The following is a 20,699-nucleotide window of genomic DNA, read 5'->3' on the forward strand; positions in this document are numbered from 1 at the left end:
TTTGTGTGGGCCTAGCTCAACCCAAGCCCAATGTAGCAAAGCAATAATGGACAAAACTGCATGGCATTTAGACAACTACGCCCAATAACGTCTAATGGAAAAGCCCAATAAGGGGGAAGTGGGGAAGTACAACACCCAGTAATGGTCCTCAAAGCTCAACAAAGTCCCAAGTCTCCATTATAATTATGGTGAGTTTGGTTCAACATTTTGCTTTTCTCATTTCCGAAAAGGATTTGGTTTGGGTCAAGTGGATCTAATACACTGAACTCGTTGAGATGATGACATGTGACTAAAAGTGAAAATGTGTTACCATCATGATGGGTTCGTTGTAACTGGACACTAGACCCAAGCTTTACCATTTTGAAAAAGTGACAATTTGTAATTGCTTTTTAGGGAATACAATGAGAAAAAAAAAAGCACTTTTTCATGTTTATAAGACTTGAAAAGCAAGATTTCAAACTCTCTATGGGTGTGGTGCGTTGGTAGAAGTTTCGAACTAATCATACTTGCATGTCTAAGAGTTACCTGATTCAAGTCGTGTGTATCACAAAAATACTGTGCTATGACTTAGATAGCCCTAACACACCCAGGAGTGCTCCACGACGTGATTATTACATGTTCAAGTGAGTAAGGTCAATAATCACAAGCAACATTTCAAAAAATTTACCAAACTTTGTGGTCAAGTTTTCAAACTCATGATTTCGGCCCAAAAAGCTCAAACCAAACGGGTAATTAGAAACTGACCCAGCCCAACTAAAAAACAATCCAGCCTTTACCCAAAAAAAAAAAAAAAACACACCGCCAAAAAATCAAAACGTTTCTCAAAACACACATCACACAAACTTCTCTCCCTCTCTTCTTTCTAAAGAGGCCGCCGCCTCATTCCATGTGAGGATTCGATCAAACCTCGCTCTCTGCCAATGACGCTTCCCAAGAATATCGATTTTCACCATCTGGGTCTCTTTCAATTTTCATCAAAATCCAATCTTGGCTTCGTTTTTGGGCAATTTATCTTTCTGGGTTCTTCAATTTTTTTGAAAAATTAGCGCCTAGTTATTGGTTTAAGCTTTTGGTAATGGCGGACCCAAAGAACTTGGCCTGCCAATCCTGCGGCTTCGTCGGCCTATCCAGCGACTCCGACGGCTATTTCTACTGCGACCGCTGTGGCGCCCAAGCCGAAGACTTCATAGAAATCGGCGTAGCAGACGAAGACTTCGTCGACAAAGGCTTCGGCGGCGGCGCCGTCTACATCGCCAGCTTGAACCGCCGCGTCGGCGGCAGCCAAGCCAACATCAAACCCGAGCCGCTTTCCCAACCCGAATTCGCCACCCCCAATTCCAACCTCTTCTGGAGCTCTCTGACCCAGAACATTGACAACGAAACCACACCCATCAAAAAAGAGGAAGAGTTTTACGAAGCCGACCTTGATGGGCCCACGGGTCCTGAGGATTTCGGGGGTTCGGTGAAGGTGAAGCCTACCTTTGAAGACTATTACAATGAGATTAGGATTCGGTATGTGTTGGGTTTGCAGTATATGATACAGTTTCAGTGTGAGGCTTTGGTGAGAGAGTTCAAGGTGAGCCCTTTGATTTGTGGGCTCGCTGGGACCATCTGGATGAGGTTTGTGGCTTGCTCTGCGGTTTTTGATGATGACTGGGCTGATCAAACCATTCAGAACTCCGAAATGGAGCGAACAGGTGAATTCAGTGTCACGTCATTTAAAATTAGTTTCGGTTATGCTTTTGATGGAATGATATAGAAATAAAAGTGGGTGAATATGGTGTCACATCATTTAAATTCGAATTTGGTTATTGTTTCGATAGCATGGTATAGAAAATGGAGCGAATAGTTGAATATGGTGTCACGTCATTTAAAATTAGTCTTGGTCATGCTTTTGATGGAATGCTATAGAAATAAAGTAGGTAAGTATGGTGTCACATAATTTAAATTCAATTTCGGTTATTGTTTCATTAGCATGGTATAGAGATAGAGGGAATAGTTGAATATGGTGTCATGTTGTTTAAAATTAGCATTAGTTTAAGTTATTGATAGGATGGTATAGAAATGGAGTGAATATGGTGTCACATTATTTAAAATTAGATCTAGTTTCAGTTATTGTTTCGATAGAATGTTATAGGAATTGAGCAAACATGTGAACAGATTTAAAATTAGTTTCAGTTTAAGCTATAGTTTAGATAAAATGGTATAGAAATTGAGGGAACGGGTGATGTGGTGCCATGCTATTTAGAATTCAGTTGTCAGTTATCTTTTTGATAGACTGGTATAGAAATGGAACAAATAGGTAATTATGTTGCCATGCCATTTAAAATCAATTTTAGTTATTAGTGTTTCGATAAAATGGTGTTGAAATGGAAAATAGCTGAATATGGTGTAACCTGTCAAGTCATTTAAAATTAGTTTCAGTTTCTGTTATGGTTTTGATAGAATGGGAGACAAATTGAGTGAAATAGGAAAATATGGTGTGATGTCATTTGAAATCAGTTTTATTTTAGGTTATGGTTTTGATAGAATGATATAGAAATGGAGTAAGACGGTGAATCTGGTGACACCTCATTTAAAATCAGTTTCAGTAATTGTTTTGATAGGATGGTGTAGAAACAGAGTGAACAGGTGAACTAATCTATTGAGGACTTATAGTCTACCCCAAAAAATTTGGGATTAAGGCTTGATTGTTGTTGTTTTCATTTAAAATCAGTTTTATACTTTTAGTTATCATTTTGATAGAGAGTTAGGTGGTAACATGTATGCTATAAAAAATTCATTATTTATTGTGAACTGGACTGGCTTTGATTTAAAGTGAATGGCTAGGATCCTGGTAGAACTTAATTGTTGGATATAAAGGATAAGAAACAGAAGTTTAATAGAGTATTATGTGGCCTAATTGGAAATAGTCATGTAAGTAGTTTGTAAGTGATTATTTGAATTAAATGTCATGGTGTGATGATGTTTTTTGTAAATTGTGATATTAGTTTGAGTCAGGCATGATACGGATAGTAAGAGGGAATTGACTCTCCAAATATGTTGGATATTATGAACTTTAGTATCCATATATCATAGATGATATAATGTGCCATAACTTTTTAGTGTTCCTGTCCTTTTGAAGCTTGGCTGTGACCCTAGTTTCTTGACTTGGTTGCATTATGAAGGATCAATGTTCTATGTAAGTTCATTCTTTATAATTTTATGCGAGTGTTTGACTCACTTTTATTTATTTTTTTGCCAACATTCTTTTTAGGCTAAATTACAAATTGCACCCTTTAACTTTGCCTAAAATTCAATTCAGTCCTATAACTTCACTTTTGTTCATTTCTTTCCTCTAAATTTCAACTTTATTCAATTCACTCATCTTGTTAATCTCTGTTAGAATTGCACCATTAGTAACCCCTACAACGATGCTGTTTTTGGGTCTCATTTTGGGATACTTAGCGGCAATATTCTAATAGAATTGGATGGGAGGACTGAATTGAACAAAGTTAAAAGTTAGAGGATTGAATTGAATGAAAGAGAAGTTAAGAATTGAATTCAATTGTGAGAAAAGTTAGAGGGTGTAATATGTAATTTAGCCTTATTTTTATGTTGTGTGTATCACATGGAAATTTTAGTGTTGCTTATTTCTAAGATTTGTAACGAGGTAGATTTTCTTCTCATATGGATGTTTTCTTGATAAGTAAATATTTTTCTTCCTTAATTTCAGACGAACCGGAAGATCATAAGCGACGAAAATACCGTGAAGAACCTCATAATATGTATGGTCAGCGAGCAGTAATGATTTGGTACAGATCCTTGAGGAAGAGGATCCCATTATCTTGTTCTTTAGGTGTTTCGTTTCTGGCTTGTCATATCGCCAGGGAAGCAATCCTGCCAACAGACATAGTGAAGTGGTCACTCGAAGGGAAGGTTCCATATTTTGCTGCATTTGTTGAAATTGAAAAATGCATTGGACGTCCATCAAGTGCCTGCCCTATAAGTTCAAGAATTATGTTTGGACCGTCTCAAGCTCTTCCATTCCAGAAGTTGGAATCACTGGCAGCAATAATTGCTCAGTCCATAGGCTTGGATTTACCTCCAGTCAACTTCTATGCAATAGCTTCCCGCTATCTGCAGAAGTTATGTCTTCCTACAGAAAAGATTCTCCCTCATGCATGCCGCATATCTGAGTGGTCAATGCCTCCAGGTTTATGGTTATCAACAAATGAGTTAAGGCTTCCTACTCGTGTTTGTGTAATGTCAATACTGATTGTTGCGATAAGAATTGTATATAATATACATGGTTTCGGAGTATGGGAAAAGAGTTTGTCTAGTCATGGTGATTCCTCTTCTACATCTAACCATATTGGACAATTAGACCCAATGTGTGATTCCGAAATGGGTGATGATGCTGGAGAGGCATCTGGTTCTCCTTGCCAAGATGCGGATGATTTAGGGACAAATTATTATAGACACTCATCACAGGTTCAGAAGTCTAAGTTAGATGCTGCAGAGCTTCTGCGCAAGCTTGAAGCAAGATACAAAGAGATTGCTAACACCTACGGTAATTTTTTTTTTCCCAGTTTATGGATAACAATGTTGTTTATTGGTTCTGATGGTAGTTTTCTCATATGATTAAACATGCTGTGTTCTGAAAGCTTTTCCTTATCTTCAAGATAATCAATTACAAAAATTAACTCTTTAGTCTTTTGTTGGCAGAGTATTCCAAAGACTTACCAACATATCTCCAGTACTGTAAGGATGTGGTCTTTGCTGGATTAGAACCATCATTTGAGGATCATGATGAGGAGAAGTTAATAGAAGAATTCTGGGATTTTTATCAGAATGAGAAGGTAGTTTACAGCTTGACTTAGTTATGATTTATTTCTCCCTCAAATGTGTGCTTGTGATTCATAAATCTTGGAATTACTTTTAGGCTTCCAATCAGCTGAAACTGGATAGTACTTTACACTAGCCAATTTAAGTTTATAGTCCTTTGATAGTCTTCTCTATATACTTTTTACTGGTTATCCAGCAGTACAAAACAAATTACAAGGTAATAACTCTTAGTAGTACAATTGATATCCTCGAATTAAGTTTCAAGACCTCAAAAACTGAGGAAGAGATATGGAAATTGTATGGACAGAATTGATAAATTACCACTTGTCCCAAAATCTTAAGCTGTTTGGGAAGAGTGAATTTAAGTCATTTAATCATTATTCTAACAAGAATCGCCTGTTATAAAAGTCATATAAAAGTCATCTATTCTACTCTTGGGGTTTTAAATTTAGACTTGAACGGTAGGGGCTTTGCTTCATACGTGGATGAATTCTACATTTTGCCATTGGTCATTTATCGTTCTAACTTCCACTATTATACACAACCCCCCACTCCTTGTTTGAAACTTCATATGTTTCAGTTCAATTGAGTGATGGAGATACACACATATGACTGGCAAAATTTCCAGCCTATATGGAAACCTCTCTCTTTTTAGCACATTATATAGAGTTCTGTGAGTTACAGCTGGAAAAAGAATAATATTGTCTTAAAAGCCTTTATGGTTGTGTACTTTGGGCCTCTCATGAAGATATGCTGGGGAGTTACATTATTTGTGTTCTCTTCCGCTTGTCCTGTAGAAAGGACAGCCATGTATCCTATACTCGGAACAGAATATTTTACATGTATCTCTCTTTTGTTATTTGAAGGTTGCAAAAAAAGAGGTTATTTTGTGCATATAATTGTGGTTGTTTCTCTCAGTTGTGGATACCACTGAGCAATGATGTATATCTTTATGGTTCAGTGAACTTGTGATAGCTGCCTCATATAGTTGTTTCTGAACTCTTTGTCCCTTCATGTTATCCTTACATGAGGTCTAGAGATGATATAGTAAGAGCTCTACTGATGTTTGTTTGTCTACATTCAATAGGCCCTGCATAATGGGATAGATGTCTAATCTGATCCTTGTTGAACATAGTTCTGCATTTGTACTTCTTATCACTTCAAAAGGTTGAGAAGGCAAGATTTGTCACATTTCACATTAAAGTTTAATTGAGGGCCATCAGTCTAGTGGTTCATTTTATGCATATTCTGTAGAGTTGAATTTCTGGATTTTGGGTAGGAATGGCATATATAATAGTTTGAGCTAGGAAATAGCACCATTTACTGTTATTTTTTTTATAAAACTATTTCATTGATTTCAGGATTCTGAGCCGTCAGAGGATTTTGAAGGGGGACATCGTGCTTTTAACAAGAAGAGATTGAGGGATGAAGGATTGGCTAGCCATATTTCTATAGATACTAAGAGGACCAGAGATGAAGGGTGTGTTAGTGGCCCATCCTCTGATGATGGAACTTCTCATGCAGATGAGTCACAGCTGGGCTTGGGTGGTGATAAAAACTCTGAATCCAATGACCAAGCTTCAGCTGAGACTCTGCAAAGTGAAACCATCAGACGTTTGAAATTGGACATGGAGGAGAATAGGTTCTATTACATTCCACCAAGGGTCAAGATCAAAAGACTTGATTACCTTCACTATGTGAGGAAGAAGGATGAAGGAGTTTACACTTATGCTGCCCATGCTGATTATTACATACTGCTTCGTGCTTGTGCTAGGGTTGCACAACTTGACATTCGGATTATGCATACTGGGGTATTGAGTCTTGAAAAGCGACTAGCTTGGTTGGAAAACAGAATTGACCACTGCTTGCATTTAACACCACCTAATGTTTCTTGTCAGTTTTGTAGTGATATAGCACCAGAGCATGCTGATGATGATTCCATAGGGCTTTCAAACTTAAATATATGAAAGTTCATTTTCTATCATAAGCTTTAATATCTCATTTGTATGCCTCTTTTTCTAATTCTTTTTACAACTACAATCAAGCCCTAGTCTCAAAATTTGAGGTTGTCTACATATCCTTAACAGACTAATCAGGATTTACCACATGATTAGTCTAATTCTTTTTCTTTCTAAAAAAATGGGCTCAGCCGAATCCCTATACAACTAATCTCACCGTCTGTTTGGGTAGGGTAGAGCTTGAATTTGGGGAGAAGCCAGAATTTAAGAATGGCATTTATCAACTCCTTCATTTGTATAGATATTTGAAGAAATTTGAAATTTCATGCCAAAATTGGGGAGGCCAAAATTACAGCTTCAAATTATGTGTAAAAAGACGAAATTCTGAAATTGAAGGCAATGCGGGATTCTCAAATCACCAAATGTGCTCATGAATTCAAGACCCAGTAAAATAGTTTTGCAAAGACTCCTTCACTATTCAGTCTCTGTCTCCTTCATCTTTGTTCCCCTTTTTTCTTCAGATCCAAGGTAAGATATCTCTCACCACTCTCATTTTTTTTTTAGTTTCTATGTTTCCATATGGCATTATCTTCATTTTAATCTTTCCCATCCCCACCCAGCAAACCAGCAGCACGGGCAATTGATTAACATGAAGAGCCGATTCTTGTCTGGGGAGATTTATTTCATTCAAATGCTTCTCTTCTGGTATAAATTCTGAAGAATACCCATCTTTTTCTATACCCAAGAAACTTGATTGGCTATTTATTGAGGCAGATGTCATATTCTGAAATGGATTCTATTGGTTTTTAAGTGCACATTTTTTTTTTATTAATCGCAAGTATCGATTGTTGTCTTGCATATTTGGCATTTGCCAAAGGAGATGTCATATGGGTTTAATGTCTCCCAGTATGGTCTGTATGATGTTTGTGAAATTGCTAATATGGCCTTCCTGTCCTAAGCTGGCCTCAAGCCAGGGGCGGGTTTTAATTGGTTTGTGAAATTGCTATTCCTATCATGTTTTCTGTCAAATCCATAAATCAAAATCCTCCATACTGCTAATTATCTAGATTGTGTTTCTTTGCTAATGATCTTGGATGTGTTTCTCTATATCAGTTTCCATCAGACGTTTGAAATTGGACATGGAGGAGAATAGGTTCTATTACATTCCACCAAGGGTCAAGATCAAAAGACTTGATTACCTTCACTATGTGAGGAAGAAGGATGAAGGAGTTTACACTTATGCTGCCCATGCTGATTATTACATACTGCTTCGTGCTTGTGCTAGGGTTGCACAACTTGACATTCGGATTATGCATACTGGGGTATTGAGTCTTGAAAAGCGACTAGCTTGGTTGGAAAACAGAATTGACCACTGCTTGCATTTAACACCACCTAATGTTTCTTGTCAGTTTTGTAGTGATATAGCACCAGAGCATGCTGATGATGATTCCATAGGGCTTTCAAACTTAAATATATGAAAGTTCATTTTCTATCATAAGCTTTAATATCTCATTTGTATGCCTCTTTTTCTAATTCTTTTTACAACTACAATCAAGCCCTAGTCTCAAAATTTGAGGTTGTCTACATATCCTTAACAGACTAATCAGGATTTACCACATGATTAGTCTAATTCTTTTTCTTTCTAAAAAAATGGGCTCAGCCGAATCCCTATACAACTAATCTCACCGTCTGATTGGGTAGGGTAGAGCTTGAATTTGGGGAGAAGCCAGAATTTAAGAATGGCATTTATCAACTCCTTCATTTGTATAGATATCTGAAGAAATTTGAAATTTCATGCCAAAATTGGGGAGGCCAAAATTACAGCTCCAAATTATGTGTAAAAAGACGAAATTCTGAAATTGAAGGCAACGCGGGATTCTCAAATCACCAAATGTGCTCATGAATTCAAGACCCAGTAAAATAGTTTTGCAAAGACTCCTTCACTATTCAGTCTCTGTCTCCTTCATCTTTGTTCCCCTTTTTTCTTCAGATCCAAGGTAAGATATCTCTCACCACTCTCATTTTTTTTTTTAGTTTCTATGTTTCCATATGGCATTATCTTCATTTTAATCTTTCCCATCCCCACCCAGCAAACCAGCAGCACGGGCAATCAATTAACATGAAGAGCCGATTCTTGTCTGGGGAGATTTATTTCATTCAAATGCTTCTCTTCTGGTATAAATTCTGAAGAATACCCATCTTTTTCTATACCCAAGAAACTTGATTGGCTATTTAGTGAGGCAGATGTCATATTCTGAAATGGATTCTATTGGTTTTTAAGTGCACTTTATTTTTTTTTTATTAATCGCAAGTATCGATTGTTGTCTTGCATATTTGGCATTTGCCAAAGGAGATGTCATATGGGTTTAATGTCTCCCAGTATGGTCTGTATGATGTTTGTGAAATTGCTAATATGGCCTTCCTGTCCTAAGCTGGCCTCAAGCCAGGGGCGGGTTTTAATTGGTTTGTGAAATTGCTATTCCTATCATGTTTTCTGTCAAATCCATAAATCAAAATCCTCCATACTGCTAATTATCTAGATTGTGTTTCTTTGCTAATGATCTTGGATGTGTTTCTCTATATCAGTTATGTAGTCCTTTCCCCCTCCCCATTTTTGGTTTGAAGCCAGAAAATCAAGGGCAAGTCTTTCCTGTATTTTGGGGAAGTTCTCTACATTAGCTTCCAATGAAAAGTTGTTTCTCCCTTGTAAGGCTCTGTTAGTTTTACTGTTAAATGTTAGGTACCTAACTGCCCCCAAGCATTCTACCAAATGCTTGTCTGTTGGAGTATAATTCTTGATGTAAAGCTGGATAAATCTTACAATATACAGAAAAGGAGAGTTTTTGCCACACTCTATCCATTATATATTTACCTATGTTAAAAAGAGTGAAAGACGTGTGAATAGTGTTTTTTGTTGTATTGGGATTTTGGTGAGTCAATATGCTCTGTTTGATAGACACAATTTAGTGAGAAAAATACGACTCACAACGCACTGTTAATGAGGAGAAGACTCACAAAGCTCCCTATTTTGGGGAGAGAAATCTTCCCTTCTCCGAACTGATCAAGAAGTTGCTGAGAGAGAGAGTTGTGTGTGGCAGTGGGGATAACTCAGGAAAGAGAGAAAGGGACAGTACAGATTTGGTGAGGTGTTCAGATAGAGAGAGGCACTGAGGCAGAGAGAGAGGATCAGTGTGTGTGTGTGTGTGTGAGAGAGAGAGAGAGAGAAAAAGAGAGAGAGAGCAGAGGAGTCGGTGAGAGAGTGACTAATTGATAATTTTTGCTTACAAACTATTCAGCGTATAGTCCCCGTGAAGTTTGGGTGCGTTGTATAAGTTTTAGTTGGAAAAAGGTTTAGTTATCTCTTAGAATATGTATTGTAAGGAACTTTTGTACTTGAATGGTATTAGCCAACTTACATTAGCTTCAAGTTTGCAAGGTTCAGAGGAGTTAGATAATGATTTGTTTCCAACGAGGCAAATTTTTCTTCAAATCGAAAATTTCCACCAACCCTCATCAAAATTATTTCATTGTTGATGGTCATAGGGTCATTGTTCAAATTTATGAGACATGAAAATATGCAGTATATGTCCATATACTACATAATGGAATTAATATATCAAATGATATTTCTGTGGTTTACTCCCCAGGGGTGGGTCCAAAGGGCCTTGCCTTGGTGAGGTTCCATGTATAAAGTAGTTTCATCATACAACAACATAGCTTTTTGCTCTATGCATTTGATTCATCAGATGTTTCCTGCTTTCATTGGTTTTCCAGTTCAGTAAGTTTAAGGTTTTGTTTTATAAATAGAGAGAGAGAGCAGAGGAGTCGGTGAGAGAGTGACTAATTGATAATTTTTGCTTACAAACTATTCAGCGTATAGTCCCCGTGAAGTTTGGGTGCGTTGTATAAGTTTTAGTTGGAAAAAGGTTTAGTTATCTCTTAGAATATGTATTGTAAGGAACTTTTGTACTTGAATGGTATTAGCCAACTTACATTAGCTTCAAGTTTGCAAGGTTCAGAGGAGTTAGATAATGATTTGTTTCCAACGAGGCAAATTTTTCTTCAAATCGAAAATTTCCACCAACCCTCATCAAAATTATTTCATTGTTGATGGTCATAGGGTCATTGTTCAAATTTATGAGACATGAAAATATGCAGTATATGTCCATATACTACATAATGGAATTAATATATCAAATGATATTTCTGTGGTTTACTCCCCAGGGGTGGGTCCAAAGGGCCTTGCCTTGGTGAGGTTCCATGTATAAAGTAGTTTCATCATACAACAACATAGCTTTTTGCTCTATGCATTTGATTCATCAGATGTTTCCTGCTTTCATTGGTTTTCCAGTTCAGTAAGTTTAAGGTTTTGTTTTATAAATGGAAACTTTTTTTCTGTGAGAAATTTTGGTTAAATGTGGTATTTGTAGTTTTCTGTTTGAATGTTTGATTTTTTTGCCAAGTAATAATCTTTTTCATGGATTATAATCAATATATGTACCTTGTGTTTCATTTAATTTTAATTTTATTGAGTTTGCTTTTCTTTCGTTGTACTTTAGATTGTTATTGATGTAATTAATGATCTAATTAAATTGGGTTTATGAGGTTGGTGAGTCATAAGTTGTTTTTTAAGTAGAAAGGGACCCTTTTCTTTTCATGTCCATTACCTAAAATTTCTTTCCTTTTCTTTTGGGTTCATACCAGATCAAAGATGTAACGCTTGCTTGATACTCTTAAGTTATTTGTGCTTGAATCAGTGGCTTAATCTGGTTATGGATTAATAACAGGATGTTTTGTATGATGCGAGTCACATATTGGTACAACCAACTTATGGCACTATGAATTTTAAGCTCATCAATATCTCCATGTTTTATAATATGTTTAAATTATACAACCCTTTATGCCTAAGGTACCAAACTGTTGAATGAAATGCCTGAAAGAGAGATTGTATCATAGAATTTAATGATTGTAGGTAATATATCATGGGAGGATCGCTTTTGATTGCTATACCTGAGCAGAATTCATTTCGACAAGTGTGTAGGGTAGTCTTGTGAAATGGACTAATAATATTTATTGGTTATCATGAACATGGTTAAGTGATTACTGTCATGTTATGAATGTATTTTGATTTGATGTAATTACCTTTTGCATTCACAAATGGTTTTTTGCTAATTCCTTTTACATGAATATTTTTTTGCAAGTTTTCACTTGGAAAGTTGGGTGTTGGAACATTTGGTTTTTATTATAGTCTCTCTTTTGTAGCTCAAAATTATTAGAGCTATTGAGGTTTAGTTTTGGTTCACATTTAGTTTGAATTACTTATCTATGTAAACGGCTGTTGTAGGTGCCCATCTCTTTGAGTGGAGACAATTACATCTGAGTGACATGGGTTGATCTTAAGTCTTCTCCTTGACTAAAAATATGAGAAGCTTGCTATAGGTCTTGTAGTGTATTTGTATCCATATTCTATAATTTTTCTATTTGATGGGGTTAAAATTTTCTATTCTACTTTCTGGGATTTAAAAAAAAAAAAAAAAAAAAAAAAAACTCATTAGCCAAAACAGAGACAACGATTACATCTAACCGTTTTCCCCCTAGCCCTTTTGTTTATTTACAATATAACTGATGTATGTAATATTGTGTTGACGAAGGGCTGTTAAACAAAGAAAAAACAGAGAGTATAATATTTTGTATTCCAAAAGAGATTGTAAATTGTTGTAGTTTCCAAAATCTTTTTTTTTTCCCCTCGAAAATGCATGTGAAGTTAATGTGGGGTTCATTGTAATGCAATATGAGATTAGCTTGTCATTGTTGTTAAATTCCAGTATATACACAAGGTATGATGGGAAGTGCCTTTTGGCCACAAGTGGAGGACAAGGTCTAAGTTCCAGCTCAAGACCCTCATCTTAATTTCCAGTTATTTTTATGTGCAGGGGATTTTTTCAAATTGCCTGTACCAAATTGACACTAGACCACAATGACCAGTGCAACTATGATGTTCATCTGCTTCTTGGTGACCTCTCCTATGTTGATGGCCTGTAGCACTGATGGGACACATTTGGTGAGCTGGTGCCACCCCTTGCAAGTGGGAGACCATGATGGTTACAAAAGGGATAGTATGGGTTTGATTCCTATAATGCTAGATAGAAGATGCCTTTGAAGCGAGTGGATTGAGTTCAAATCTTGATTTTTGTTTTGAATTCACAGGTATTCATGTCATTATGCTTAATACATATAGGATCAAAGGATCAAGAATATTAAAAGTTATGCCAATTGTTAATAGGCTATAAGCCTACCATTAGGATCAACTTTTTTGAATTCTTTTTGGACACCATAACTACTTAACATTATGATCTAATGCTTTTTAAAACACGTATATATTTGAAATATGTTCATGTTGGCTTGTGATGTCTTTTTGAAATATGTCATTTTATGAATTTTTTTGTGTTTTTTTTTTTTGGTTAATACTAAATTTTTTGTCTTTTGATTAATGGTAAAATTTCTAAGCACTTCAAAAATCAAAAGATTTATATTTTGGTTTGTGTTGTAAATAGATTCTATGACACAACCCAATCTAGCAAATCTTTTATGCTCTACCTTGTTGGCTGTTGCTATATTTTCTGTAAAAAGTTATGTTTTGGCCTTATGCTATAAGCTAACTTAAGAGCCTTTTTATTGGTTGCATTACACAATAGACCGAAACAACAATCAATAGATTTGGCATGAAAACGTTGTTTAAAGAAGCAATTGTCTAGGCCAGAAGTTGACTCTGTTAGTTTTCTACTATTGGACTGGAACGTAAGTTATAATTAGCTGATATTCTTAGAATTGAGCACAACTTAGGCTATATAACGCCAATGGGGGATGGAAGATGATTGCATACTATAATACATCATCTAAATTATCTTCACAGTTTCACATTGATATCAATGTTGTTAATGTCAAAATTTATTTGACTTTCAAGATATGGAAAAGACTATTGAATTGTCTGTGATATACTTCATCAAAAGTGGATTCAATTATTGGGATGCAACAAAGGAGTTGATTACAGTTGAAAATAATGTTTGGCAAGAATGTATCAAGTTATAGTGTTTAATAATAATTTAATTCTTGATAGTTATTATTTATATGAACATAATTAATATATGTTTTTCCTTTCACGTTATAATATTGTCCTTTGATTTCATGTTCAAAAAGTTATAAATTTTCGGTGGAAAGTAATTGCAAATTGGGTAGGGTAACTAGTGAGAGGGTGTTGAAACTGATGTAGAAGCTAATGATATATTGATATCATGACTCTTGTTGATGAAACCAATGTTGTTAATTTGAACAGGATAAAATGTTACATCTATGATATTTTCATAACAAATTATAAGTGGTAAGTTGTTATTGGTTCTAATTTGAATCCACAATTGAAATTCATTTTTTGCTCACGTGTAACAGTCAATAACAACCTGCCATTTAGGATTTATTATAAAAATATTGTGGACATAATATTTCTACTTGAAAAAAAGGAGCTTAGGATCCAAAAGAATTAAAGTGATGATTATCTTTCACTAAACAAGGATAATATTCAAAGAAAAGAGTTCAAGTATCAACTATTCTTATTATTGCTTCTATAAAGAAAAGAATGGTAATGATGTTCTTGCTACTTCTGTGGCTAAAATGGCTTCATAATTTGAGGAATTAAATTGTGCTAGTACATAAAAGTTGGATGTAGAAGAGTTATAGGATGAGGTACTTGCGATACTAGATCTTAGTAAAGATGAATAACGTAAAGCTTGCGCTTAATTTATAGAAAATTAAAAACAATCTCTGTTAAAGAAAGTCCCGAGTGAGAGGAAGAAAAACATGGTATTGATTTTTATTTAAGAAGGGAGATAGAATGAGTTCATTTTGATATTGCTTTTTTAAAATTAAAAATTAAAAAAAAAAAAAAATCTCGTTTTAGTTTTTTTTTTTTTTTTTTTTTTAAATTTAATTTTTGTCGATATTATTTTTTATATACCTAGTGCTTTTAAACCTTTTGTAAGGCGGTTACTATTATCAAGAAATAATGTCGTTGGAATAAATTTGTTGTCTTTGTCCTTTATTTATGTTTGGTTTTTTCTTTTTTATTTTGCATTTTATATAATATATTTTTCTCCAACCTTAAGCAAAATAAAACTTCCATAAAGTGGACTTATATTAATGAAAATTGAAAAAAAAAATGCACTGTTACGAGAATGTTCTAATAAGTTTTTAAACCATAAAACATACTCTTGTTGGATTCAACCAACATATTGTATAGTGAAAGACTTTACAAATTCTAATCATGTCTCAGTTTCAAAATTTACAATCCCGTAATTATGAATTTCTACAAATATTACAACCAGATAAGAAATTTATAAATGATGGCATTTTCAAAGATGGGGATGTAAATTCTCTTATTTGTAAATTTAGTGTATTTAACAAATTTCCTCGTCCAAACACAAGGTGAATGTAATGCACTGAAAATAGCTAACATTTATGCCTTTTTTTTTTTTTTTCCACACAAACTAGGAAAATATATGACAAAGCTAGAACGAACTATGTTTGACTCAAAAACTGTTCATACCTACATTGGAAAGCATTGAAAAACAGAAAATTAACTAGGCGTAAAGTATTACATTGATAAACCACAAATCTAGGTGAAAGATAGTCAAACATAAATCAATGAAGGTATCTCATACATCTTATATGGGCATCATCTCTCATAATATATAGTTTCACACAACTATGATACTCATATTTTTATTTTTTATTTTTTTGGATAATCAACAAATTTCATTAACAAAGGAACAAAAACTACAAATTAATAATGGAACAGAAACTACAAACTAGAAACCATAACCTATCTTAGCTTGCTCAAGAGCTAATACATCACAAAAAATAGTAGGGGTTGAGCCAAGAACAAAACAACCTGAGTAATTATTTTCAAGAGACTATGAAGCCAAAATATGAGCAGCTTGATTTTCCTCTCTAGGAGCTCATTTAAATTGAATAAACTGACAAAGAGTTGCCCAACTTGGTAGTGTCTAAACATAGAACTTGGATCTTCCATGGAGATGCTATGGATAGTCTATTAATAGCATCTACACAAATCTTTGCATCACTTTCAACAATAGCTTAACCAATATTGTGTGAAACTAATTTTTGAGTTGCCTAGTTGATTGCTTTAGCTTGGACATGGATATTAATTTTACTCGTTTTGAGAGAGCAAAAACCAATGCCCCTCTCCAATTTCTAGCAACAATAACAATATACGATATATTACAGCCAACTATGGCATCACAATTAATCTTAATGACCCATTTCGCTGGATTAAACCAAGTTGCTACCCTTTGGGAAAACAACCAGTTTGACTTCCCACTACTCTTGGTCTTTTTTTTAATTAGCTGCAAGGATCTTCCTAAATCCAAGAAAGCCCCTTCAAATAGAACTAAATTCCTTGATCTTCAAAATTGATCCAAAATCAGAATTCATAAAGCAAAGAGGATACGAAAGGGAAGATGCATATTGAATACATAATACGTTAAGTAATTAGACGACACCTACAAAATCATCAATAATTCATCAGATATTGACTCCTACAAAGAAGTAAAAATTAAAGAACTAAAATCCCTTTTTGTTGTTTGCCATGTTCAATGTGGACAAACTTGACTCAAAGTATGGGGAAGGGAAAAAGTGCTTCTAGTTCCTCAAATTATGGCATAATTTTTATTATAGCTTTAATTTGTGATAAATGATATGCAGTTATTTATCACTTACATATAAATTGATTATTTTTTCTCCTTCACTCACTCTCTCTCACAGCACAAACAAAGAATTTGTGAAAATAAGTCATGGTAATAGAATTTTTTTACAGGGTATTATATGCCTGGACTGGGACAAGTAAGTTCACACAAAGAAAGTCATAAAAATATGATTATATGTTTGGTCCACAAGCTTCCAAATCACTGCCACAAATTAAGAGGTAGAGCAGGAAAATATTAAAAAGTAGGTACACGTGGTATGCAATTAAGGCATTGGTACTCAGAGGCGGTGGTGCAGATATTAAATTAATTGAATTTTCAAATCAAAAAACTCAACCAAACAGGAAAAAATTAATTTATTAATTAATTAAAAAAGAAAAGAAAAAGTATTGAATTTTCCTGCTTATCTTATCAAAGTCATGATTAGCAGCAAAAGAGGAACAAAACTTGCCGCTTTAATCAACAAACCAAATAAGGAAAGGTGTCAGTTCTTCAGTGTACTACTTGTCTCTTTCTATCAAAACTTTCATTAATTAAGCAAACAAACCCATCTTGCCTTGAAAGCTCAGATTGATAAAACTAAAGATAACATACATAAATAGTTCTCTCTCAAAATTATTATTATTATTTTTATATATTCTTTCTTTATCATAATAATTGAATCAATTGTCTCTCAAAAAAAAAAAAAATAATAATTGAATCAATTGAAAGATTAAATGACCCCTCCGCTACTGAATGCTTGGAGAAGAATTTTATTTTAAAACATTATCATTTGGAATTGTTAAAACTTAACCCATGAGTGATTTTAGATTTCAACATTCTAGTTTTTTTGAAACTAATTAAACCTTAACATTTTGAAAAATAGCTAATTAAATGTCCTTAAACACAGTATCCTTTCCTTCCATTTAAAAGGACTAGAGTTTAATTTGTTATTTTCTAAACGTCATGATTTAATGCACTAAGGTTTAATTTACTATAATATCATGATTTAATGGACTAAGATTTAATTTGTTATTTTTAAATATCAAATTTTAATTTCTACTTTTACAAATATCATAAATTAATATGGTTATTTTATGTATTAAGATTTAATTGGTTGATTGGTTCCACAAACGGTTGATTTTTATAATTTAAGACATAATTTTATTTAAAAAAATAAAGAATCTGAGGGTGATAACTTGCCAAGTAGCCAACTGCCAAAGAATATTAAGGAGTGCCTATATAATAATACTATTACTCAACCATTAAAATTATGCAGAAAACTCCCATAAAAAAAAAAAAAAAAAAAAAAATACTATGCAGAAGAAAACAATAAGGACAAGATTAGGGGTTTGGATCTGTCACCAAACCCCATCAGTGTAATTATCCCTCTCAACAAGACAAGGGTGCACGTTTCTGCAAAAGTAGGAATGCCCTATAAATGAATAAAAGACAGGGTTGAAGAAGACAAATCATAACAAATTGCATCCAAAAATTGATAAGCTCCAATTTTGGACAAATAAGTATGGGACTGGACCTATTGTATAATTTTAAGGCAAATCATCAATATAAATCCAAAACCATATCATGGTGCCCATTATCAGGATCAAATTGAACAAAAGGAGACAAAAACCATACAAGAAAGTAAACAAACAAAGATGTCATGAAAAATGAAACCAATACTCAGTCTAGCCATTCATAGAAACTAATTAAACCTCCATTAACTGACCAATTAATCATACTAAGAAAAATTAGTCCTTTTAATTGTTATCCTCTCTCTCTCTCTCTCTCTCGTTCATCTTCTCCAACATCAACAGTGAGTAATCAGTACTACTAATCAGAAAAAAGCCAAAAAAGCCCAAAAAAAAAAAAATTAGAAAGTTACAAACTTTTTTCAGTTTTTCTCTCATCAATTTAAGAAGAAGGAGCAGACCCATTAGCAGAAACATGAAGATTAACACTGTAATCAATCTCTTTCTTGCAGCAAAAAGCAGCAGTACCATCACTGACAGTGCTATGAGGATCAACCAAACCCATCTCTTTTTTCCTTAAAGTGCTCTTGTTGTTGTGCATCCAAACCCTGAGGACCTTCCTATCAATCCCAACCTCCTTGCAAAACTCCTCCACCAAATCGTCATTGCACTTTTGCATTGTCCAACCCAATTTCTTGGAAAACGCGAACATCTTCTCCTTCTGTTCCTGTGTAAACTTGGTCCTGAATCTCTTTTTCCCAAGTGGGTTCTCTGAGGAGGGCTCAGCTGCAGCACTTAGAGATAGCAACATTTGTGGTAAGGATGAGGGCGATGAGTAGTAGTATTGTGATGGTGGTAAGTGTGAGACTGGTGGTGGTGACCTTACTGGGCTTGTACTTGTGCTTGGGCTTGAGCTTGGAGAGGAAAGCTTGAGTTGGTGATGAAAGTTGAGAACTTTAGGGACAGTGTCAGTGTCACGGCGGTGAAAGTTGCGGTGGCAACCACAAGCAGCACATTTTAGTGAAGTTGGGTCAGAAGGAGTGGCATTTGGTGAAGGTAAGAACTCACCACAACCATCAAGAGCAAGACCACCCATTGTTGCAGCATGGTTTTTGAGGCATTCTTTGTAGGACACTAACATGGGTGGTTCTTGCTGTGGTTGTGTTGGTGGTGGGAGTGGAAGAGGGTGGTGGCGTTTGAGTGAGCCATTTGTGAAAGATAAGGACTTGAAAGGTTGAGTTTGTGGTGGGGTTTCAGCATCTGTATCTGGGGTTGGGGTGGTGGGGGAGGTGGGGTTAAAGTCCATGGCTTGGTGATGATGATGGTCAGGATTAAAGGTTGGAACTTTGGGGGGTTAGGGTTTTGTTAAGGTGAGTGAGAGGGCTTGGAGAATCAAGAATAGGTGTGTGTGTGTCTGATTGTGAATGGGGAAAAAATGAAAAAAAAGAAGTTAAAAGGGTTTGAGATGTATGATGGTGATGATGGTGCATGGTAGTACAATATAATGGAATTGATGATGGTTTATTGTAATGAGAAATGAGAGGACAAATGTCAAGGTCCTGTGAGAATATGGGGCTCAGGATACAACTGTGTATGAACTGCCCCAAAGGCTAAATACAAATACAATATGAGACCAGACTAATTTTACAATACTTTCATAAATATTCAAGCAATATATTATACTAGTTAATATATGCTTGTATCAATAAGCATCTACCATCTCAGTAAATTGAAAATTTTACTGTGTTTGTGGCATATTGATGCTCGAAATGACCAATATTCAAGCACTATACTATAATGACTCCAAAAATAGGTTTTGTATAACTCTAATACTTATAACATGAATACAAGCCCATCTAATATTTGTTTTGAGATTTTTGTCTCAATTATTTTTTACTAGGAATATATTCCTTGAAATCAAATCACTTTATTTGTAAATCAGTCCTAGACTGAAACGTGGCTAATGCCCAGTAGCGTATATGAATTGTACAAAAAGTACATTTCAGCACCAGCTATAGACTGCATGCTCTGCATTTTTTTTTCTTTTCTTCAGTGTATGATTTTCCCACTATAGTGTGTTACATCTAACATGGTTTGTCTGCTTTACCTAAAATCCTCTCCACCATCTTTGTTCATGTTTGCCCTTATCATTGTACCATCCACATCTTCAAACTATTTCAAAAATTTTAAAGGTTATCTGTTTTTGGATTGGAATTGATCAGCTTCGCCTGAATTGCCAAACTCATGATTTAGTTTTTGACAACCTACCAAATTTGGCTTCGCCATTTTTATGAAAAACTCAACAGTTTTTTTCAATTATTGTTTTAAATAATACCCTTCTTTTATGGGCTGCTTTGAATTCATCTAAAACATGTTATGTTCCAAATTTTAAGTGATTTCAGATTGTGACACATATTAGAAGTAGGAGAAGAACCTTTAATTACAAAGCCTAATTTTATAAGCCAAGTATAAGATTAGATGATGATGGCAAATTGAAACCTAACTTCAAGTTAACTTGAACTTGCAAAAGCTTAATTAGCATGGTGCTTAAAAAGTAAAGAATGCTTTTTAACAAGAAAAATTACCATAATAATAATAATAATAATAATAAAGGTAAAGATTGCATGTCACCATTAAAAACAAAATTGAAAATGTTGATAAAGGGGTAGCTCTAATAAGAAGTAAAGTAT

The 20,699-nt window shown here is 34.6% G+C and overlaps 2 protein-coding genes and 1 long non-coding RNA gene across 3 annotated transcripts; 2 read left to right on the forward strand and 1 right to left on the reverse strand.

Moving 5' to 3' along the window:
* The first annotated feature begins 393 nt into the window (after positions 1-393).
* LOC112031614 (TATA box-binding protein-associated factor RNA polymerase I subunit B) lies at positions 394-6,849 on the forward strand. Its single transcript, XM_024064307.2, has 4 exons — positions 394-1,697; positions 3,716-4,552; positions 4,708-4,841; positions 6,189-6,849. The coding sequence occupies exons 1-4, from the start codon at positions 1,076-1,078 to the stop codon at positions 6,792-6,794; spliced, it is 2,199 nt and encodes a 732-aa protein (XP_023920075.2). The 5' UTR covers positions 394-1,075; the 3' UTR covers positions 6,795-6,849.
* A 1,058-nt stretch (positions 6,850-7,907) lies between these two features.
* On the forward strand, positions 7,908-9,317 carry LOC136066387 (uncharacterized). The gene is made up of 2 exons (XR_010627857.1): positions 7,908-8,782; positions 8,876-9,317. It is a non-coding gene; the product is annotated as an uncharacterized LOC136066387 (long non-coding RNA).
* Positions 9,318-18,201: 8,884 nt separating this feature from the next.
* LOC112031612 (zinc-finger homeodomain protein 11) lies at positions 18,202-19,585 on the reverse strand. Its single transcript, XM_024064304.2, has one exon. It carries the CDS (start codon positions 19,313-19,315, stop codon positions 18,452-18,454), a length of 864 nt encoding a protein of 287 aa, XP_023920072.1. The 5' UTR covers positions 19,316-19,585; the 3' UTR covers positions 18,202-18,451.
* Positions 19,586-20,699: the final 1,114 nt, after the last annotated feature.

This window comes from Quercus suber, unplaced genomic scaffold (genome assembly GCF_002906115.3).
Source record: "Quercus suber isolate HL8 unplaced genomic scaffold, Cork oak 2.0 scaffold_34, whole genome shotgun sequence".
Lineage (NCBI taxonomy): Eukaryota > Viridiplantae > Streptophyta > Magnoliopsida > Fagales > Fagaceae > Quercus > Quercus suber.